At 43.1% G+C, this 24,138-nt stretch overlaps 1 protein-coding gene across 1 annotated transcript in view; it reads left to right on the top strand.

Annotated features, from left to right (window-relative positions):
- Positions 1 to 23,031, top strand: part of MORC4 (MORC family CW-type zinc finger 4) — a 59,668-nt gene extending 36,637 nt beyond the window's left edge. The window contains exons 9-16 of the mRNA XM_044911936.1: positions 834 to 932; positions 4,219 to 4,347; positions 6,631 to 6,699; positions 7,109 to 7,160; positions 8,550 to 8,725; positions 20,133 to 20,826; positions 21,123 to 21,406; positions 21,714 to 23,031. Coding sequence (XP_044767871.1) covers positions 834 to 932; positions 4,219 to 4,347; positions 6,631 to 6,699; positions 7,109 to 7,160; positions 8,550 to 8,725; positions 20,133 to 20,826; positions 21,123 to 21,406; positions 21,714 to 21,867 — 1,657 coding nt within the window. The 3' untranslated portion in view covers positions 21,868 to 23,031. The remainder of the gene's footprint in view (positions 1 to 833; positions 933 to 4,218; positions 4,348 to 6,630; positions 6,700 to 7,108; positions 7,161 to 8,549; positions 8,726 to 20,132; positions 20,827 to 21,122; positions 21,407 to 21,713) is intronic.
- Positions 23,032 to 24,138: the final 1,107 nt, after the last annotated feature.

Genomic DNA, 24,138 nt, shown 5'->3' on the forward strand with positions numbered 1-24,138 from the left:
GGTTTAATGTTGTTCATTTGGGCAGAGAGATAAAAGAGAAAGAGCAAGAGCCAGAGCTGGGGTCCAGCCTCCACTAACAGATGCGCAGTGGAGGGTTGAAGGGGACTTTGTTGTTCATTGGTGCCCTAACTGCTGTGATCAACATTTGAATGAAGAGCTATGTAGATTTTTTTTTTTTAATTTATTCATGAGAGTCAGGGAGAGAGAGAGGCAGAGGAAGAAGCAGGCTCCCTGCCTAACAGGGAGCCCGATGCGGGACTCGATCCCAGGACCCTGGGATCATGACCTGAGCCGAAGGCAGACGCTTAACCATCTGAGCCACCCAGGCGCCCCGCTACGTAGATATTTTTAAGTTAGCATTGGATTGATTTGTAATAGGTAGGGTGCAGTATTTGTTATTTGATCCTGACTTTCAACTTGGTCCTGAATTGTTTACCTGTAGTCCTCTGACAGTCGGAGTAGCTCCCCATCAACTTATCAGTATGGCTCTGTCCTCGCTCTGCAATGTAGTCTTCTGTCATTGTCTACAATGTCAGCTCTCCCACCTCATGATTCTAAAAGCCCTGAAAATTTGGAGAACACAGTACTTTTTAGGATTTGTGACCATTTTACCTTTGCAACCAAAGTGACCACTTAACATTACGACTTTGTCATTTTGACATGTAATTGCAAAGGCAGTGGATTCCCATCTTAGTTTCTGAAAGTGTAGATGTTCACACTTAGGCTGAATATTCTACATTGTCAGCTTCTGCTAAATGGGAGCATCTCAAAAATCGTAAAATTGTTCAACAGATCCTCAGCATCGCTGTGCTTCTTCTTGCTTTTTCTTTCAGGTTGACAATAAATGCCCTTGCCCAGAAGCTCAATGCTTATTGGAAGGAAAAGACATCCCAAGAGAATTTTGAGACCTCTGCCATCACCAGGCCAATACCGTGAGTAGTAAATACAGGATATAAAAAGTATCAGGGGTGATGTCCATAGAGCTAATGGAAGGAACAAGGGTAGTAAGATGGTGCTTTTCACTTAAGGAAATTTAATGAACTAAAAATAGGAAATCACAGGTACTAATTTCATCATTCTCTAGATCTCTTCATTCTGGTTTAAAACTTGTATGGTTTGGCTCATAAATATGAAGAGTTTAGGACTGTGAGTTTATCCTACAGGCAGTGTGACATAGTGGAAGATGATGGCCATTTAAATAAGACACTTCTGGGTTGAAAATCTGGATCTGCTTCTTAATAGTTGGGTGAGCTTCGGTAAGTTACTTCACCTCCGTGAGAATATGAAATTAGCATAACATTTTTAGCATAGTACCTGGCATATAGTAAGTGTTCAGAAATGTTAGCAAACTTCCCTTTTTTTTATTCTTAGTGAACATTGTTGGACCTGTACCAAGGAATTTGAGGGTAGAAGTAGAGAACCCAGCATATCAGGAAAAAGGTAGAATTTATTGAATCTTAAGATGGGCAATTACATACAGAACTGTGGATCAGGATGACATGCCTCAGTGAGTCAGGAAGGGAGCATAAAGCAGAGGATAGAATGTGTAACAACACATACATAATCAGTTACACCACCGTCATGACAAAGATTAGAGTGTAAAAAGTTTATTTTGGGGATTGTCACCTGTGGGTTTTTTTTTAATGGAAGTTATCAGGCAAATGTATGATACAAAATTTCATTTCAAATGCAGCATAATCGGCTGTTGTGTGAATCACTGTCTTATTCTGAAGATCTCTGCTCATGTCCAGACTCTGTGGTTTTCAAAGAAATGCCAACTTAGACCAGATGCCATTTTTTTTTTTTTGCCTTGCAAATAAGCAGTGATTAATGCAGTGAAGCAGATGTTCATATATTGCTGGAGTGTGTGTGAATGTGTTATACCACCTTTCTGGAGGCAGAATTGTGATAATTATTATTATTTATTGAATACTTATATGCCAGGCCCTGGTCTAAGTTCTTTACATGTAGTTAAATTTATTTGATCATTACAACAACCCTATGAGGTAGACAGAATCATCATTTACCTCTTTATGAATGTAGACACTGATAGACTGAGAACTTAACTTGCTCAAGATGAAACAAGTAGAAAGTGGTAGATACAAGGTTCAAATATAGGCAGTCAGCCCCCCAAACCCAAGTTCTTAGCCATAACACTCTTCTGGAAGGATGCAGTGAGGGGAATATGGTGTAACCCCTTCAACGACCTATTTATTGCAAGCACGAGCTAAATGCCTCTGCCTGGGTAGAAGGATCTACCATAGTCTGATGTAACCTGAGGCAAGGAGTTGCTGTCTCTAATGCTTGTCTCCAAGGCAGTAATATTGGTATACTTCTGCAGGCAGCTCTTCTGTGCATCTACATGTAAAACCAAAGCTAATATGACCTTTCCTTTCCCCTACCACTACTTCTGAAAGTGCTTTTTGCTGTCTCTGACTCTAAATGAAACAGTGTGGCTGTATGGAAATATGTGGACACCAGAGGTCAGGCCTGAGCTTGGAGCTTAGAGGTTATAAGGCTGGAGCAGCCTGGAGCTAGGAGAGAGGAAGCTATATATCTAAAAACATGTATGAATTCTCTTTGTTAAAACAGAGTTTTATTTTTTAAAAATGAATTCTCTTTGTTTAAACAGAGTTTTATTTTTTAAAAAAGATTTTTATTTACTTATTTGTCAGAGAGAGAGAGCACGCGCACGAGCAAGGGGAGCGTCAGGCAGAGGGAGAAGCAGGCTCCCTGCAGAGCAGGGAGCCTGATGTGGGACTCGATCCCAGGACGATGCGGGACCTGATCCCAGGACCCTGGGATCATGACCTGAGCCGAAGGCAGACGCCCAACTGATTGAGCCACCCAGGCGTCCCTAAAACAGTTCTAAACAAGAAGAGGACGTTGTGTTTGAGTAGTAGAAATACGAGTGCCTTTTCTTTTTTATGTCTTTCTGTATTTTCCAGTTTTTCTATAATAAGCTTATATTTTTATAGCTAGAAAAAAAGCATCATTTAAAAAGATAAGGAAGGGGCGCCTGGGTGGCCCAGTTGGTTAAACATCCGACTCTTGATTTCAGCTCAGGTCATGATCTCAGGGTAGTGAGAACGAGCCCCACATCGGGCTCCGCACTGGGCATGGAGCCTGCTTAAGATTCTCTCCCTCTACCCCTTCCCCTCCCCTCCCACTCCACTCCCTGCTCGCACGTGTGTGCGCTCGCTCGCTCTCTCTCTAAAAAAAAAAGATAAGGAGAACATTGAACTAAGACATAAAAGAACCCTATCGCTCTATTGCAGTGGCCACTAGAAGAGCAGTATAAATGTAACATACACGCATCATGCTCTAGGCTAAATTACATGTTTCTCAAATCGGCCCTCGGTGCCCTCTGCCCTCTTTCTGCTTTTCTCCAGCCTTCTCCCTCCAGTCTGCTTTTCACACCTTAGATGCGGACTACTTCTGTTACAGACAGACCATCTCCTTTCACAGAGCTACACAGTCTCTCTGAGGTATAGGTGACTGGGTTACGCTTCCTGGCAGCGATGGGAGTGGCTTTGTGTCTTAAGCATAGAACTCTGGAAGGATTTTCACCTGAATTTAACCCAGTTGTTGGACTGGAGCCACCATATCTAGTTAGGAAATTTATTCACATTTATAGGACTTTTTAAGATTAATATTGGGAATATCAACCTAATAAAATTTTGATTGAAGTATAAACAAAGACTTTTGAACAGAAAAAAAGAGAGGACTAGGGAGTCTGCAGGGAAATGGGGGAGATTTGATGATGATGATGCTTCCGTGACTTCCACAAATGCATTTCAAACCTGTCACACAGTTGGATGGAAGCAAATAAAATGATTCTATGGGTTTTATTTCGTGGTAATATTGCTACATATATATTTATATGTATATAATTTTTTTCCTAGTTAATTTTTGAGTTAAAATTATCCTCTTGTTTGCTTAGAACAAGAGATTTTGGATAAATATGATTCACTTCCATAAATAATGGTAGCTTACCATGTTAATACTTGTTACTATTTTTCATATCTATATCTGGTATAGTTCTATTATTATTTGTGACGTTCAAGATACATATTTTAGACACCTTGACCATAACATAACAGTTCTAACATATTTCATATATAAAACTTTGTTCTTTCACTTTTAGGGTGTGCCTTTCTAACGTAAGGGCACAGAGCTAGGATATACACAGTCATACTTCTGTTTTCCTTCATTCAGGAAGATTCCTGACCAGACATGGGTACAGTGTGATGAGTGTCTTAAATGGAGGAAGCTTCCTGGCAAGGTTGATCCGTCTACATTACCTGCAAGATGGTTTTGTTACTATAATTCCCATCCGAAGTACAGGTAAGATTGGGACTCAGTGCTGTGTTAGAGAAAATTCCTGATTTGTCTCTGTATTCTAAAACACTTTTAAAAAAAGATTTTTTTTGAGTGTAGTTGACCTATAACGTTACATTGGTTTCAGATGTCTGACACGAGCATAGTGATTCGACAAGTCTGTACGTTCTGCTGTGCTCACCACAAGTGTGACTCCCCTCTGTCCCCATACAACACTGTTACTGTACCAGTGACCATATTCCCCCTTGCTGTACCTTTTATTCCCAGGACTTGTTCATTCCATAACCGGAACCCCACCCCCTTGCACTCATTTTGCCCACTTAAAACACTTGGCTTCAAGTCCGCACTCTGCAGCCTGGCGTCCGAGCCCCATGCTAACCGACCCCACCCTACCTGCCCAGCCTTCGTGTTCGTTGTACCTCAACACAAACCGTACGCTGTAGCCAGACCTGCGGCTCCAGTGTTCCCTGCACGCGTCGTGCTTGTTCCCTCCTCTGTGACTTGACCGTGTCATTCTGCTTGCTTACAGTGAGTTTCTGCATTCCATCTGCCCACCCACACCACAGCCATCTGGGAAGCCGGAGTGTTCTTGTGTGATACCCCTCCTGTTGACAATAGTTTACAGTGATTTTATGCCGGCTTCCTGTGGTCTTTAATTCTTGACATGTTTGTTCACATCCTGTTTTGTATTCTTTAGATGGTTTTCATATGTATATACTTTGGCTCTTCAAGAGACTGTAAACTATTCGAGACCGAGGGCTTTACATTTCAGGTGGGGTTGATGATTTTCTTCACATGCTTCCCTTCCTCTGCCTAAATCTATCGTCGTACCTTATTGTGCATTTAATGCCGTCTGTTCACATGTCCCCTGCAGGATCTAACATCTAAATACTGCCTGGCATATTGGTGAGCATTCATTTCAATTTAACAAATATTTTCAATTTGACTCCGTAGTCACAAAGGTTCAAAAGAATAACTCCTTTTGCTTCACTTCAGCTGTGACTTTCTTAATATTTTTTTCCTGTGGGATAAATGCTGATAGAAAAAAAAAAAAGATACTAAAACAGGGTATGTGTTTTCAGAAAAATGTTTAAAATGGAGGAAATTAAGTAAATGAGGTCTAGGTCTATGATGAGTAAGCATTCCCCCATCGTCGTCTCCTGATGTCCCGAAGCCCCTCTCCCTGGACAGTAACCGGGACTGTGGGACTAGAATGTGGGACTGAGTGCTTAGGAGTCTCCATTTTGAAGCCTGGATCTTCTATCAGTTTACACTTTAGTCCAGGAGACATAGCCTTCCAGGACATGCCTCCTTAATAAAATGGGTATATCATAGGGTTTCCAGTTATTACTAATTTTCGTTTATTTGTTCTAGGATTGCTTTTGATCATTGAATACATTTTCTAGTACTCCTTTTAGTGTTTACTCCTAAGATTCTCTTCCTTGTGCTCTACATATAGCAGATGTATTTCCATTTATAGAATCCTTTCTCTCCTCTGTGCTCTAGTCTCCGCTGTGTTGTTTTTACAATGTCAGCTCCTAATCCCTTATTGCTTCCCTCTGTCATAGCCTCTGATTTTCTTCTTCAGGTATCATCACTTAGTTTAGGGATTCTCATGCTTCTAGACTGCACCTTGGGAATTACTTTCTTCGTAAACCAGAGGCAAAAGACCCAGGTTCTAGTCACAGCAATCATCTCTTTGTGTGGATCCTCAGGCAGGTCTCTCTTGTGCTTGAAATCCACTGTGTAAGAATAGAGATTATGCTTCTTGCCATCCACCATCATAGGAGTTTTGTAGCTGTCAAGTACTTTGAATGTCTTTGGGGAAAGGTGATATATACACCAAAAATAATTAGATAATGGTATGCTTTGAAGTAAGATTGCTACATGTTGGATGCCTAGGTGGCTCAGTTGGTTAAGCATCTGCCTTTGGCTCAGGTCATGATCCCAGGGTCCTGGGATAGAGTCCCGCATCCGGCTCCCTGCTCAGTAGGGAGTCTGCTTTTCCCTCTCCCTCTGCCCCTCCCCCCTGCTCCTGCATGTGCTCACATGCACACGCTCTCTCTCTCTTTCTCTCAAATAAATAAATAAAATCTTAAAAAAAATAAAAGAATTGTTACATGGTAACCTGGCACACAGGTTTTGTAATGTGAGTGGAATCGGAACTCTGTAGTGTCAGAGGGTTGTTGACCTCTATGACCTGCCTCGTCATAGTTGTAAGGAAAGTAAAGGGTAAAACCGTAAGGGCACATTTTGTTTCCAAAAGATGATTTCTTCTCTGTACTGCAGGAGATGCTCTGTTCCAGAGGAACAAGAACTCATTGATGAAGACCTGTACTTGAGCAAAGCTAAGAAACAGTTGAGTATACCTAAGGTTCTAGATCATATAGTAGAGGGGCCTGACCCTTCATAACAGGACAGGGGGAGTTTTGAGAAGAGAGATGATTTTTTTTTTTTTTTTCTTTTTTGGCTTTGAATGATTTCCCTCTCACTTCTCTGTTCTCCCAATTCTTTTTTTTCCTTCTAATCTCCTGAATGTCTAACTCATGATTGTCTTCTGTCTCTCACCTTCCCCTCCCCCTCTCTCTTTTGATGGGACATTTGATCTCTCTCTTCAGTGGCAGAGTTTAGGAAGATACCCTCAGTTACTCAATGAGGCCCACACTATTTCTAATTCGGAAGGAACATTATAACCTAAATCTACAATCTCCATTGCCGATGGAGAAATTTCACAAGTGAACTAAATAGCACTTTTATCTTCTCCTAGAGATCAAGCTGTTGAGAAGAAGCTGCCACCAGTGGACAATGAGAACCACCAGGTGAGAGGCAGTCCGCCCTCTTTCTTTTCTCATACGAAATTTTCCCCAACAGAGGACATAGGTTGAAGGAAGCAGCAGTCTTGAAAGCTGCATAGAAATAATGAACCAGTTCTTCTGGTGGTCTTTTTTTCCATTGGATCTTTTGATTTTGCCTTGATCTGCTGTCACTGATGTTCAGATCACCAAAAATAGAAGAGCCAAATCTTTTATTTCCCAGATTTGGATTTCGTACTGATTCTGGACAGTGTGAATGTCACGTTCAGTGTCACAGAACATTCAGGGTTGTGTTCCATCCTCATACCGGCTGCTCCTGTTGAGTGTCTGGTTTTTCCTCAGTCTCCTTTCTTCCAGGACTCAGGGATGATTCCTTCCTCCTTCCTCTCAGGAAGAAGGGGTGGTTCTCTGTGCCCCTCCCCTATCCCTGCTTTCAGGCTGGCTGGCTTTATAAAGACTCTGCTGTTTTGAATTTTCAGGAGCACTGTCTCTCGGACATGGTTGCCCAGCTCCGGACGCTGAAGGGTGCAATAAGGTTGGCCGTCCTCAGGGACACTCCTTTCCTGACAGCCACCATAGCACCCATGTATCTTCCCCACCCAACCTTGCCTTTCTGCATGATTTTCCTCTTGACCCTCTTTCCCAGAGATATCTGCTAGTAGCATGTTAGATTCACCTTCTCCCCCCGCCCCCGCCCCAGTCAGGGTAGGTCAGACTGGTGAGGATAGAGGCAATCTAATACTAATTCTTCTTCTGACATCCTGCCAAGACCCAGGCATATGAATACACAGGTTTCATACCTTAATGTCTTGGCTTAATCGTCTGATCTAGAGATTGCGAGATTTCCTGGGACCGCCCTGTCCTCATTCAGTTTACCTCCCCTTTATATTCCTCCACCTTCATCATTTCTACTCTCTTCCTCAGCTGGCTCTCCCACAAGATCTTAGATGCATGTCTCTGTGTGTGTGCACTGTGAATATGCGTTAGTCTCTCGCATGCATTTCTCCAAAACCAGCCCTGACACTTGCTGCAATGCTCATTCTCTCCACCCCTGCCCGCATCACAGATCTCAGAGGAGTGAACACCCAGCCCTAAACTGGGTCACAGGAGAGAATTAGATGGTGGTTAGGGGGCCTGGGTGTGTGTTGTGGGTGGGATGACTCTAGGAGCCAATAAGTGAGTTGGGGAGGTCTGTTGGTGTCCAGCCGATAAGGTTATAACTGAACTGGGTTCAGTGGTCTAGTGTACATTACCTCGTGCTGTTTGTTTTGTGTAGGAAACCAGTTTCTTTTTATTTGGCCAAGTGTTTTCTCCTAGCATCAGAAGGATTTGACTCATCCTTTTGGTATTTTGTTTGAAATTGGAATTTTTATGAATCGCTTCTTTCTTTGCTAGGTATTTGCTAATCCACTGAAGATCCCTGCTATTCAAGATACGGATGAATTGAACAGTAAGGCAATTGGATACGAGGGAATGGACAGTCCTAGCCGGCCTCCCTCTGTTGGAGAAGAAAGCAGGACACCTTCTCTTCAGCTTAAGCCTCTGGATTCCAGTGTTTTTCAGTTTTCCAGGTGGGTAGAAAACATAGTCTGTCTTCAGTAGTAAGCCTCGGGGTCCGTTTTCCTGTAAAGTCGGGATAGTTATCGGGTTATGTTTCTCCTAAGGCCTAGCATGGACTTCAGATGGAGAAACATGATTTGGGGGTAATAGAATTGTGTGTTGCGTGTACTTGCAATTTTTCAACATTACAACTGCTGTGTCAAGTCTGTCTGTCTTTCTCTTTTGAGGTAGTCATCCGACAAATACTCTCTTATGTATTTTGTATTCACGTTATGTTAGGAACTGTGTTAAGTGAAATAATGGACGTGAAAACTCTTTGAAAAGCATAATGTGCAATCCAAATGTAAGGTAATATTACATAGATGAGCGTTCTTTCTTTCCTTAAGCTTAGGAATATTGAGGTCCCGTGGGGCCCCATAGACCTAGCACATGTTGGCCACATTATAAAAAATAACTATTAGAAGTTTGTGCCATCAGGCTAGCCTTCTCGTTCATTGTCTCCTAGAGCCAATTGTGAGTATGAGTTTAGTTTTGGGTTTCACTTGTCCATCTTCTAGCACCTCGTCGGTATAATTTTGTTAGTCTTTATAACAGGAAGGTGCATACCTTTTCTTTTTCTTAAATAACAGGGGTATTTGAAGTGTTGAAAGATATGACTGCCCCTCTACTACCATGAGACTGGAACTCAGGACTCCTAATTAGGACATGCCTTCTCCTCTCTGCTATGCTTCTCACTTCTGGCAGGGCCAAACCATAAGGCAGGTACAGAGTTGCTCTTTAAAAGTAGAAACTTCTGCAGTCATCAGTAACGTGACTATTATATCATGGGTTATGAACTTTTCATTGACCATCTTCATTTGGGGTATCTTCTTAATATATTCTAGGATAGAAGCAATGGTATATACATAACAGGATAAACAAACAAACAAACAATAAACCCCCCAAAAAACGACTCCTGGCTTTTCCCCCTAATGGTACTGATTCTTTTCCTTGTGTCTTGCTTTGTAGGTGGGTCTTTTCAACTTCTCATCTAGACAAACATCTCCACATGTGTCCAAGTCCCCTATTCTGTGATTCTTCCACAATTAAGCCCTGTAGACATTGGGAGAAGCCCATGACCCCCCTGAACATGAACAAAAGGTTTCGAGAGGAAGTAAGCTATTTTAGGAGCGACACTAATAAAACTCTAAAGGAATTAAATGAGAATTGGTATGAGATCACCTAGAACGATGCCTTGGAAGCTAGGAAGCACTCAGTAACTAATGTGAAATCGGAGTACTGTGGCAGGAGCCGTTTCTAAGATTGAACTGTGTAGCAAAATATAGTCCAGTCTGTCTCAGGGCCTTGAGTCTCATTTGAGTCTGTTCCCACCCGTAGCTTTCCAACTCCCGTTGTAGGTGGGGAGGGACATACAGTAAAGCACTGTGTGTTTTTGAAGCACATTCTTGCCTCTCTGCTTCGATCTCCTTGAGGTGGCCATGCATCCAAATTGCCATTGGCATTTCAAGGTGTCGTAGCTCTTGAAGGCTGTCCTTTCCCTGCTGCGACCACTGTCTTTTCCTTTTTCTTCAGTGTTTCTTTTGTTACCCTAGAGTGGTTTCCAGTCCCCTGAAAGGAGGTCACAGACGCTGATACATGTATGTGTGTATTTAATGTGTGCAATATGGCAGTACAACCATTGGGTGGCAGACTTCATCAGGCTTTCATGGGATTTCTGTATGAATTATTTACCGAACGGCCACATCCAGATTCGGGTTTTGGCTATAGAGGACAAGCAAAGTGCATCATTTGTGTGTAATTTAAATTTGAGAATAATATTCTTTCAAGGGAAAGAGATAACGTGATCATTGATGTTGCTAATGTCATATTTTATGTAGGCTCAGTAAGCTGAGGATGTCATTTTAAGCTACATGGATAAGGGGATTCAGATTGAGTGCAAAGAGTCCGCCTTTTCATAGGGAGAAATGAAGGTACACAAGAGTTTGGTAAAATATACAGGGTTTTCTTGGTACAACAATGTTAATGAAATAATAGGTTTAGTCAGGAGTTACAAAGGTCTCCTTTGTTATTATCAAAATCTGAAGCTGATAAGGGTCCTTGGGTCATGTAGTATAGCTTTCCAACTCTAGATAAAATAAAGCGCACACTATCCAAGAGAGTTTTTTAAAAGTTTTAACGGGGTAAGTTACATGACCTAGCAGGGGCCCCCGAGGGGTCATTGGAAATAGCTTTGTGAGTTTCACAAACTAGCCAAGGGGATGGGGAGACGCGCAGTGAAGGGTAGGTTCAGCCAGGATGTAAGCGGGCATAATCGTTCAGCTTATTTCTGTTAAAGGAAATAGTCCTTTTTGTTCATTCATACTGCATATATTTGAGTGCTTGCTGTATGAAAGGCAATGTTCTAAGGCAGTGATGGGATCAAAAATGAAGGAGCTTATGGCAGTCAAAGTTATACATTTAAGTATCCCCAATACATGCTAGGTTTCATATGTGTGGTTACAAACTTAAGGTCCAAAGTATCCATTAGCGTATGGACAAAGGCGAGAATTAGTAGCTGTAATTTATTTAAATGTTTAGAGACCCCTTGAATAAACTGTATGTCAAACGCTAATGATAAATAGTTCATGTTTTATTATTTTTTAATTATTTTTTAAAGATTTTATTTATTTATTTGACAGAGAGAGACACAGCGAGAGAGGGAACACAAGCAGGGGGAGGGGGAGAGGGAGAAGCAGGCTTCCCGCGGAGCAGGGAGCCCAATGCGGGGCTCGATTCCAGGACCTTGGGATCATGACCCAAGCCGAAGGCAGACGCTTAACGATTGAGCCACCCAGGCGCCCCTTAGTTCATGTTTTAAAAGGATAACAGAAACCATCCAAATTACACTATAATAGTCAAAGGAGAGGAAGACAGACATTCTAATATGTTTAAAAGAATATTTGAAAACAACAAACACAAGGTAGAAACAGAAGAACAATTTTATAAGTGAATAAGATGGATTTAGCAGCCAGTATTAACATTTTAATGAGAGAGACTTCCAGAATGGAGAAATGTGAAGTGTCATGGACTCTTTCACCAACAAATAACCATTTAACTGGAAAATATTATTAAACAAAACAAGCATTTGAAGTTCCTGGAAATTGTCCTAGAGGCATTCAGCAAATAAATATTCATTCAGGAAAATCTATGAAATCTCAGAGACAACCGCAAGAGTCTTCAGCATTTAGCTTGCTCCCGTCCCCCTCCAAGCTGTATTTTACAAAAACTTCTCAGGGAGCTCCAGTCCAGGTGGGTGCGGTCAAGAAGCTGCAGGCTCCCTCTTTCCCTAGCTCCCAGTCTAGAGCTGCGGTTTCACCTGGGTCGGACAGGCCTCCAACATTTCTCGTGTCCCCTAGTTCTGTCTTGCTGAAGCTCTGTTCCAGGCAGACCCGGAGGACTAGGTCTCTCTTCTCCCACCCAGCCCCCACTCAGGGAGGAGGCACTCCCCCAGGGACAGCATGCTGACGATGCTGGACTCCTGCTGCTCCAGCCCCAGCGTGCTTATAGGGCAGAGGTTCATGCCGGAAGCAGCAAGCCCAAAAAAAATCCCAGCATCCACATTTGTAACGAAAATGTTCTTTCTTTTATGCCCACTTCTGCACAGTGGCAGCGAGGTTCTGCTTAGGTCAAGAGGCCTTAAAGATGAAGAGCTCCTTTGCTCTACCGGAAGGAGCTGACTTTTATGTGGAACAGATCATGGAGCATTCCATTCGTAAAAGCACTGTCAAAAATAATGGCGATCTCGGTGAGCAGTAATTGAGAGGGCACTCATAGCTCCGTGATAACACGTTACAACGAGCAAAATGGCTGAGAGGTCAGAAGTTTGGTAACAGAGAGAACCAAGGAGAAAGCCAGTCAAAAAAGACCTCTCCTGGGATCACAGTCAGCCCTGGGATTAGGCTGTGCATAAACACAAGGCTCCATTTACTCAGGAGCAGTCAGACTAGGACATGAAGTGGACTTTAAATCAGTCCGCGAGCCTCACGCAGATCAAACAACAAAAGGACAGGGCCCTCACTGGCACTAAGGGCTTACGCACAGCCTCTGACCAGCCACTGGCCCTTTCATAAGCTTCTCTGACCCAGGAACAAGTCCTAGGAAACCAGGCTCAGAAAGAAATCACACATATCCTGATAGACTGGCAGACCGCGTACATGCTCAAAGTTGTGCCCTCTCAGAGGAGATTCGAGAGGGAAAAATCCAAGCCGCTATGGCCTGGCCGGATGTGGGGCCGAAACAGATGCCTTGAACTGTGATAGCAGCCTCCAAGCCACACATACGTCCAATGGGAGAGGGTAAAAATCTAACTGGCTCAGTGGCCTATGCTGACCCAGGGCTGACCCCTAGGTTGCCAGGTAAGAGGAAAAACCAAGAAGAAATCTGTTTCCTCTACAGTATACAGCCTCTGATATTCCTGCTCAGATTTCTTCAGCCAAGTCACTAAGTAAACAACCAAGCAAACAATGACGTCAACCACTCAGGGAGATGGGAGCAGTAACCAGAGTGGCTGTGCTGTGTTACCTAAAACATCCAACTGTCAGGGCGCCTGGCTGGCTCAGTTGGAGGAGCGTGCGACTCTTGATCTCACGGTTGTCAGTTCGAGCCCTCTGCTGGCTGTAGAGATTACTTTAAAATTAAAAAAAAAAATCTTTAGGGGCGCCTGGGTGGCTCAGTTGGTTAAGCGACTGCCTTCAGCTCAGGTCATGATCCTGGAGTCCCGGGATCGAGTCCCGCATCGGGCTCCCTGCTTAGCGGGGAGTCTGCTTCTCCCTCTGACCCTCCCCCTTCTCATGCTCTGTCTCTCATTCTCTCTCTCGCAAATAAATAAAATCTTAAAAAAAAAAAATCTTTAAAAGGATAAAATAGCCAGTTGGCAGCAAAAAAAAATTATGAGACATGCAAAGAAACAGGAAAGTGTGACCTGTACATAGGAGACAAAAAGAAGCAGATAACTGCTCTTTAAGAGACCCAGATGTTGGATTTAGCAGACAAAGACCTCAAGGCAGCCATTATAAGGAAGGGATAACTGGGTGATGGGCATGAAGGAGGGCACTTGATGGAATGAGCACTGGGTGTTATTTGTAACTGATGAATCACTAAATTCTACCTCTGAAACTACAAACCAACCAACCAGCCAACCAACCAACAAAAACAGTGTAGACCAGAGGGCAGTCGGATCACATATTCAAGGTAGTAAAAGAAGAAAGAGTGTCAAGCAAGAATCTTAAATCCAGTAAAACTCTCTTTAGAAAATGAAGGTGAAATAATACATTTCCCAGATAAATAAAAGCAGATGGAATTTGTTTCTAGCAAAATTCCCCTTCAAGAAATACTAAAGGGAGTTCTTCAGGCTGAAAGCAAGTGATACCAGATAGTAATTCAAATTCACATGAAAAAACAAGAGTACTGGCAGTGGTAACTAATTCATTATAAAAGACAATATAATGGCATTTTTTCCTGTTTCTATTCCTTTTTTTTTTTTTAAGATTTTATTTATTTGAGAGAGAGAGAGAGAGAGCATGGGCAGTGGAGGGGCAGAGGGAGAAGCAGACTCCCCACTGTGCAGGGAGCCCATGGGGCTCAGTCCCAGGACCCCAGGATCATGACCTGAGCCGAAGGCAGATGTTTAACTGACTGAGCCACCCAGGTGCCCCTCCTGTTTCTATTCTTAACTAAGTTAATTTAAAGAATAATTTCATAAAACAATATGTATATGTTTGTATATAATTTTATATATGTGTACAACTTCATTGTTGGGCTCATCCACAGATGTGAAATGTTTGACAATAACAGCACAAAGGAGGTGAGTGGGAGCAAAGCAGTACTGGAGTAAGGAGATAACACCATAATAAGAAATGAAGAAAATTTTCAATGGAAAAATAAGGTTGATCTAGCAAATTCTATAAGCATTATAAATATGGAATTGCTCTGCTTTCTTCTCTCAGCTTCCTCAAAAGATATAACATTACATAAAGTAATAATGATAGCAGTGTGTTGTTAGATTTGTAAATGCTAAACCAGAAAATATCCGTATAATATGAAAAGAGGAACAGTAGAAGAAGAAAGGAACAAAGAAGGCATGGCACATATAGAACACAGCAAGCTAAATAGCAGATGTAAATTCTGTCATCTCAATAATAACATTAAATACAACTAGTTCAAACTATCCAATCAGAAGACAGAAAATACCAGATTGGATTTTTCTTTAATATCCATATATACAGGAGGTATGCTTTAGATTCAAAGATACAAATCAGTTGAAAATAAAAGAGTGGAAGCAGATAAACCATGCAAACAGCAACCATAAGAGAGCTGGAGTGCTTACACTAATATCAGAGAAAACAGACTTTAAACAAAAAATGTTACTAGATATTACACGGGACATTTTATAATGACAGAGTTCATCAGGAAGATGTAATAATTATGCCTATATGTGGACCGAACAGATAGAGCCCCCCAAATATATGAAGCAAAAGCAGACAGAATCGACAGAAGAAATAGGTATCAATAAGACTTCAATGGCCCACCTTCCATTATGGGTAGAAGATCAACAAGGAAACAGAAGATTTGAAGAATGCCATAAACCAACTGGACCTAGCAGAAATGTATAGAACACTTCATATTCTTCTCAAGTGTACGTGGAATCTTCTGCAGGATGGACCATATGTTACACCAGAAAACAAGCTTCAATAAATTGAAAGGATTTCTAGCATACAAAAGATGTACTCCAGTCCCAATGGAATTAAAGTAGAAATCAACAACAGAAGGAAATTTAGGAAATTCACAATATGTGGAAATTAAATAACAAAATAAAAAGCTTTTGCATAGTGAAGGAGACCATCAACAAAATGACAAAGCAACCTACTGAATGGGAGAAGATATTTGCAAATTATATGTCCAATAAGGCGTTAATATCCAAAATATATAAAGAACACAACATAAAAAAAAAAAAACACAAAAAAAAATTTGGTTAAAAAATGGGCAAAGGGCCTGAATAGACATTTCTCATACAAATAGCCAACAGACACATGAAAAGATGGTCAACATCACTGATCATCAGGAAAAGGCAAATCAAAACTAGAATGAGATACCACCTCATACCTGCCAGAATGGCTAAAATCAACAACACAAGAAACAACAGGTGTTGGTGAGGATGTGGAGAAAGGGGAACCCTCTCTCACTGTTGCAGCCACTGTTGCAAACTGGTGCAGCCACTCTGGAAAAGAGTATGGAGGTTCCTCAAAAAGTTGAAAATAGAATTACCATTTGATCCAGTAACCCCACTGCTGGTATTTACTGAAAGAAAATGAAAACACTAATTTGAATAGATCATATGCAGCCCTATGTTTACTGCAGTATTATTTACAATAGCCAAGATATGGAAGCAGCCCAAGTGTTCATTGATAGATGAATAGATAAGGAAGATGTTGTGTACACACACACACACAGTGGAGTATTACTCCGCCATAAAAAGAATGAAATCTTGCCATTTGCAACACTAGAGGGTATAATGCTAAGTGAAATGTCAGATAAAAAGAGACAAATACCATATGATTTCACTCGTATGTGGACTTTAAGAAACAAAACAAGCGAACAAAGAGAAAACAAGAGGCAAAGAAAAAGAATCAAACAAAAAAACAGACTCTTAAATAAAGAGAACAAACTGGTGGTTGCCGAAGGGGAGGTGTATGGGGGGATGGGTGAAATAGATAAAGGGGATTAAGAGTGCACTTATGGTGATGAGCACTGAGTAATAGATAGAACTGTTGAATCACTATATTGTACACCTGAAGCTAATAGAGCACTGTATGTTAACCATACTTCAAGTAGATAAATAGCCACTAAAAAATTTAAGAAAACAGTAAAATGATTCCATTTACAGTAGCTTCAAAAATGAAGTCTTTCAGAATAAATTTAACAGAAGTGCAAGGACACCTTGTAAACTGAAAACTATAAAATATTATTGAATGAGATTAAAGAAGACCTGAATAAATGGAAAGACATGCCGTGTTTATGGATCAGAAGATACAGTGTTGGGGCGTCTGAGTGGCTCAGTCGTTAAGCGTCTGCCTTCGGCTCAGGACATGATCCCAGGGTCCTGGGATCAAGCCCCGCATCAGGCTCCCTGCTCCGCAGGAAGCCTGCTTCTCCCTCTCCCACTCCCCCTGCTTGTATTCCCTCTCGCTGTGTCTCTCTCTGTCAAATAAATAAATAAAATCTTAAAAAAAAAAAGATTTTATTAAAAAAAAAAAAAGATGTAATGTTAAGATGGCAGTATTCCCCAAATCGAGCTACGGATTCGATGCAGTCTCCTATCAAAATATCAGCTGGCTCCTCTGCAGACAGACAATTGAGGAGTATGACAAAAAGAAAGAAAATGAGAAGATGGGACACCTGGGTGGCTCAGTCGGTTAAGTGTCTGCCTTCAGCTCAGGTCATGATCCTGGAGTCCCGGGATGGAGTCCCAAATCGGTGGGGAGTCTGCTTCTCCCTCTCCCTCTGCAACTTCCCTGCTTGTGCTCTCTCTCGCATGCACTTTCTCTCTCTCTCAAATAAGTAAATAAAATCTTTAAAAAAAAAAAAGAAAATGAGAAGGAACTAGTTATATAGTTGGAAAAGAATTCCTGGTGTATAAACCCACAATCAGTCTTTACTAAATGAGTGAATACAGGCCTGGAATAAGAATCAATCCCTAGGGCGCCTGGGTGGCTCAGTCGGTTAAGCGTCTGCCTTCGGCTCAGGTCATGATCCCGGAGTCCCGGGAATGAGTCCCACATCGGGCTCCCGGCTCAGCGGGGAGCCTGCTTCTCCCTCTCACCCTCCCCCCTCTCATGTGCTCTCTCTCTCTCTCAAATAAATAAAATCTTAAAAAAAAAAAAATCAATCCCTAAAGGGAAGAACCAGACCTTTACTTACAGAGCTAGTAGGTACTTCTAGAGCCACTAAGTAAAATCCACTTCTTTTTCTCTCGTTCACACGATAGTTTCTTTTTGATTTCCTCTTCTGTGCAGTTTTGTCCCTTCCTTCCCATCCCGCAGTTAGTTAAGCTCTCTTCTGTCAAGGAGCCTATACTTTAGTAGTTTAGGAGGGAACTTACGAGACACACACACGCACATGGTAAAAAGCGATGTAGATTATAATCAAGCGCTAAGGTGTGGTAGGAAGTCAGAAGTAGCACTTGAGCCAGTCTTGGACGCGTGGTGTTGGGTAGGAGAAGGGCATTCCAATCAAAAGAAGCAGCATGAGAAATCATGGGCATTTCTTTCGGCTGGTGTTTTTGAAGGGAAGTAATGAGACAGAAAGCTGGGGCCCAGCGATGTCCCAGCCCTGCCCCTGACTAGCCACATGACCTTGAGAAAGTTAACTTCTCTGTGTCTGAGCATCCTCTTTAACAAATGCACATAAACATACCACTTACCTTGGGGTTGTTGGGAAAACTGAATGAGACCATAACACATTAAGTGCTTATCACACTGTCTGGCAGAGTAGGTGCTCAATATAAACGTTTCTTACGTTTGGGAATGGAATACCAGCTAAGGCATTTGAGCTTTCATGTTGTGGGGAGCAATAAATAAAGATTTCAAATGAGGGTGTAACACAATCAGGGCAACACCTTGGGAAGATTATTAACTTGGCAGCGGGCAGTCTGGAGGTGAGAGAAGGGGAGACTGGGGGAAGCCATTGCAAGAGCTCAGGAGAGGGAACGTGAGGTCAAACCTGAGTACTGATAGTAGTAGAACTAGATAAGAATACTGAGAGTTTGCCGGTGTCATAACACAAATGGGACATAGGAGAGGAAACAGGTTTGACCTTGACAACAGAAGGCCAGTTTTCTACATCCTGAGACACCAGTGGGACCACGAGGAAGGAATGTGTGCTGGGCAACTGGAAATTCAGTAGAGATCAGCGCTGGGAGAATGACCAGAGGTTATAGCCAAGAGGTGGTATGAGATTACCAAAGAAAAGAAATATGGGGAGAGAAATAAGGACAGAACCCTTGGAGGTGGGAAAACAAAGAGAAGGCAGATGATTTGACTCTAATTGCCTTTCACAGAAGTTTAGTGTCGCTATCTGGTCTCACATACCCTTCCTTCATCCCTCCGAAGTGACTGACTCTTCCTCCACACCACAGCTAAATGGGACCCTCTGCAGTGGCCCTGTTCTAGTTGAATACATTTGTTCTCACATTGGCCCTAAATACTTTTGCTTTCCCACTAAGGTTGACACAGCAAGACCTATGAGGAGGCAGACTGGTTTTATTTCTGGGTGAACACTAGTTTCGAAGAACATTCAGGGGGCTGTGAGAAGCTAAGGTGTGAGATGTCTTACAGACGTTCTCAGAACTTGCAGAGAAAAGTGGGCAGCCTTGAAATACTGTGAGGTGGCTGATAGATAACATGCTTGACTCTTTCTCATTGAAAATTTGAAATTTGGTTTTTACCTTGAAATTTCTGGGTTTTCTGCAGGGAGGACAAAATAGTTACAGGGGTAAAAATGAGCCGGGGTGGGTGGGGAGGTGTCCCATCCTACTGCAGGATTTTAAATTGTCTGTGGATTTCACAGGCGCCAGTCATTTCATTAGTTCCTTCAACACTTAGTGCATATAGCAGCCAGAAATGGAAGGCGATTTGCGCTTACTCTCCTGCACTTTCCTGATGAAATGAGGGAGTGCCTGTTTGCCCTGACAGAGGGGAGTTCTTTTGCCCTAAGAGGGAAATGACTCGAATTGGCCGAGTCCACTTGTTTGATTCTGACTAGGGCCCTGTGTTTTAATTAACTTTTACAAGTGAATAATGGGCAATAGCCACAATCCGGTTGGCTGGCAAAGGAACTGCATGGTGTTCTGTTGCAATATAAAAAATGTGCCTAAGTCTTTGATGCTGGGAGGTTTTTGTGACACTTCAAAATTAACGAGCTGGCTCAGCTTTCCTCCGCATACTCTACTAGGCTTTTTATGACCTTTTTTTCCATTCTCGTGTTAGGGGATTTTGCGTGTGTGTGTGTGTGTGTGTGTGTGTGTGTGTGTGTGTGGTTGTTTTGCTGCTTTTCCTTGCATTTCGGAAACTTCCAAGTCAGGCTGGTTTCAATCCTATTTTCAGAATTCTTACCAAGATCAACTTGGTCTTGTTATATCCAGACACTGACTCTCGTACCTTTTGATTTCATCTCTCCGTTCAGACTGGTTGCTGTCTCAGCAAGGTGCATGAGGGAAGGGTTTGGAGTTCGGGGGTAGAGTTGTATTTTCCTAACCCGAAATGATCTGTGGATAACAGCTAGAGTCAGTTTTAAATGCGGGAAGTTTGGAGAGAGGCTCCATAGGATCAGAATATACCTAGCTTGTATTTTGACAGTTTAACATTTAATTCCCTCTTCTTGCAGTAAGTACAAATGGATCCTGGGAGAGGAGCCGGTGGAGAAACGAAGAAGGCTCCAGAATGAGATGACAACACCTCCTCTAGATTATTCCATGCCTGGCCCTTACAGGAGGGTAGAGGCACCTGTCGCCTACCCAGAAGGGGAGAACAGCCATGATAAATCCAGTTCCGAGAGAAGCACACCACCATACCTTTCTCCAGAATACCCAGACGCAAGCAAGAATACCAGTCAGAGTAGGGAGGTGTCAGTCCTGTATTCAGGGGCCCAGGACCAACACCAGGGGTCCCTGCTCCCTGAAGAATTAGAAGATCAGATGCCAAGATTGGTAGCAGAAGAATCTAACAGAGGCAGCACAAATGTAAACAAGGAGGAAGTAAACAAGGGACCTTTTGTAGCCGTCGTCGGTGTTGCAAAAGGCGTTAGAGATTCAGGAGCTCCCATTCAGCTGATCCCTTTTAACAGAGAGGAGCTGGCTGAGAGGAGAAAAACAGTGGAATCCTGGAGCCCGGTGCCTTATTCCTCCGTGGCCCCTGGTCCCCCCCCGGCCACAGCCGCTGGGGAGAAGGGCCGAGGTTATGAGGAGGGCGGAGGGCGCAGTACGCCAAAGATGAAGAACCAAAGAGAGCTGGAAGAACTGAAAAGAACCACCGAGAAACTGGAACGCGTTTTGGCTGAGCGGAACTTGTTCCAGCAAAAGGTTAGGGCAACACCTTTCCACTGGGAATAAGAGATCCTTTTAACCAAGAGACCAGAGAGTCGCAGCTCTTGACCGTTTCCTGCTCTGAGGCCTTTACACAGCAGAAGCCATCGACTCGTTCTGTGTCGTGTCTCAGATTGAATGCCCCCGAGTGGGCTTCCCGCCCCTGTCTGGGGATCGAGCAGGGCCCTGAGTGGAACGTGTACGGAGGAACCGCAGAGTGAATGTATCAGGGACCCGTTTCAGCGCGCGCCTAGCACGTGGGGCTCATTGAATTTCTGTTTCTTGGGCTGCAGGTGGAGGAGCTGGAGCAGGAGAGGAATCACTGGCATTCTGAGTTCAAGAAAGTCCAGAGCGAGCTGGGGACCTACACCGCCCAGGAGACGGAAGGCTTGTACTGGAGCAAGAAGCACATGGGCTATCGCCAAGCCGAATTCCAGATTCTGAAAGCTGAGCTGGAGAGGACCAAGGAAGAAAAGCAGGAACTCAAAGAGAAACTGAAGGAGACAGAGACGCACCTGGAAGTGCTGCAGAAGGCTCAGGTCTCCTACCGGACCCCAGAGGGAGATGACCTAGAAAGGTTAATTCCCAGGGTTTAGTTATCAGCTTGGGAGTGCTAATGGGAAGCATCCCTTAGGACCCCCAGTGACTGGCCATAGCTAAGGGAGGAAGCCTTAATTAATTTATAGGCCACCAAGGAGTGAGGAATTGCTTAGAGAGCTGCAGTCAGTCTCCCTGTGCTTGGTGGCACCGTGCTTTCTTCTTTCTGTCTAGCTAATGGACACATCATTGTTGAGAGATGTAGGCCCATTTTTAAGGAGCTTCATTTTGTTCTGTTGGCTAATGACTTCATGTCATCTCTTCTGCCCCCTCACTCCATCATACAGGGCTTTGGCAAAGCTTACGCGGCTGCGTATCCACGTCAGCTATCTCCTTACTTCTGTCCTCCCTCACTTGGAGCTTCGTGAGATCGGGTTTGACTCAGAGCAAGTGGATGGGATCCTGTATACGGTGCTGGAGGCAAATCACATACTGGATTGAGCACCGGACTATATACTCTATATACCCTTCTATACCCTACCCTACCCTACTCTACCCTACTCTTCTCTTGTCTTGTCTTCTCCCTTCCTCTCTCTCCCTCTCCCCCTCTCCGCCCCCCTCCCTTTCTCTCTCTCTCTCTCACCTTTATGCCTTATATAGAGAATCTTTGAGTAAATCCTGGCTCTCACTCAGTCTGCTTCTTATTCAGTTTTGGTGTGGAGAAGGAGGCTAGTTAATAGGCTTTCGGGAGTTCCAGGAACAGAAAAGCAATAGTCACCAAGCCAGGTGACCTGAAAGCTTTAATTTTCATGATGTAGACAACTTGGCCTGTTTTATATCCTTTCTGAAATGGTTTGTATTCATTTAGGTTAAATCAGTCGGCAAATACTGGGTCCAGTGTGGTAGATGTTTGGGGATAAATTAAGAAGTATAATTCATGGTTGCAGCCTTCAAGGATCTAACAACCTAGTTGGAAGTGCAGGACACACACCAAGTTAACTAACTGTTACAAGTGAGTGGTACAAACATGATAGAGAAGTTCTGGGGGAGGCAGTTGAAGGAAGGCATCACATCAGAAATGGGACCTAAACTAAGATTTGTTTCAAGAACGAGTATGACCACACTGTCAACAATGGCGACAGTGGTGGTTCTTTAGGGGGTAGGATTATGGTTGATATTTTTTTCTTCTTGCTATCTTCCTGCCTTTTTCAAATTTTCTATAATAAACCCATTATTCTTCTTACATTGGAAAAAATAAATTGTTTTTAAAAAGAATGAGTAGGTTTGGATTCAGACATCAGTTGAGAGACTCTGTTGAACATATAAGGTAATTTTATATTTACAGTTCATGTTATATTTAAGCATTACCTCTGGAAGAATAGCATGAACAAAAGCATGGAAAAAGCTGGAATGTGAAAAAGACGTTTGGTAGAAGTGATGGGTTAATGTAAATGGAACTGAGGTTAAATCATGACCCATCTACTCAAGCTCACGTGGCATTTGCATGTCAATAAGGAATTCTTGAAAAAAAGAAATCTTCAGGGCTCAAATTCAAAAAATATGTGCCACCAAACTGGGATTTCAGGAAGTGGGGGAGCTCTTTTAGAGCAGGGAGATCTGTTTGATACCCTTCACAATTCACCACCCACCTACTTCCTCAGGCTAGTGCTGAGTAAGGGGTTGGTCTCATATTATCAGAAATTGTAAAACCTACACTCTTGTAAAAGTAGACATTTTGTTTATCCATTGCTTTATTATATTTATATAGCACGTACTCTCCAAAGAGTTCAAGGTACTCTTCACAAGACATTGAACAATGAACACATAAAGATATACCAGCAGTGAGAAAGAAGAAGTAAAGGAGAAAGAATCACAGGGGATGGGGGTGGGGGTGGGATCAAGCAATCGCAATAGATCAGGTAGTGCAGAAGAATGTTTCGGATATTCTGTTTTCCCCTGCAGAGTTACTTTGGAAGACTCTCCCAAGCTTATTTTACCTCCTTGGAGAGGAGGCCCATCATAGGTCTTCCAGGGAGACCGTAAGGCCGAGGGGGGGAGGTCCGAGCCAGGCTTCAGCATCAGAATGAGTGCTGACAGTTGCCCCCGCCCCCGGGCCCTCACCGCCCCGCACCTCTAGCCTGCAGCCTGGTTAGTTTTCATGCGGGACATTTGGACTAGGATATTGAAGGCCCCCATTGTCTAAATAAATATAAATATTACTGAGAAGCGGGGGAGGGGGGCGGCATTTTCAGCTATCCTCTCAATGATACTTATTCTTCAGAAGGGAGCTGTGAAAAGCTGGGACTTGGCACAGATATGGACAATACGGAAAAAAATTCGGAGCATTGAAGGTTCAGCCTGAGGGGGAGAGTGAGCATGTGTCAGTGGTGCGTGCCTGTGTGTGTGTGTGTGTGTGTGTGCACGTGCGCATGCGCGCACACGTTGGCTGAGTGAGGAGCAAAGCAGGAAGGAATATGGGCAATTGGGCTTTAAAAAGAAAAAAGTTGGGGAAAAAAGTTGAAAAAAGTTGGAAAAATGTAACTCTTTCCTAGTGCTTGCTCTCGGCCCATTTCCTAGGCCCAGCCCCGTACTGCTGCTTCCAGCAAGTTAGGTGTGCGAGTCCGTCTACTGCGACGCCGGAGCTACCTCTGATACCTATTTGCAGTGAAACCACACCAGCGGGAGGCCCCTTGAACCAATGTTAAAAGCCACGGTGGAGAGATTCAAAAGTGTCCCCCAGCGTTAACCAGAGCTTATGTAGTGTGTGGAGGC

The sequence above is a fragment of the Neomonachus schauinslandi genome, chromosome X (genome assembly GCF_002201575.2).
Source record: "Neomonachus schauinslandi chromosome X, ASM220157v2, whole genome shotgun sequence".
NCBI classification, from domain to species: Eukaryota; Metazoa; Chordata; class Mammalia; order Carnivora; family Phocidae; genus Neomonachus; species Neomonachus schauinslandi.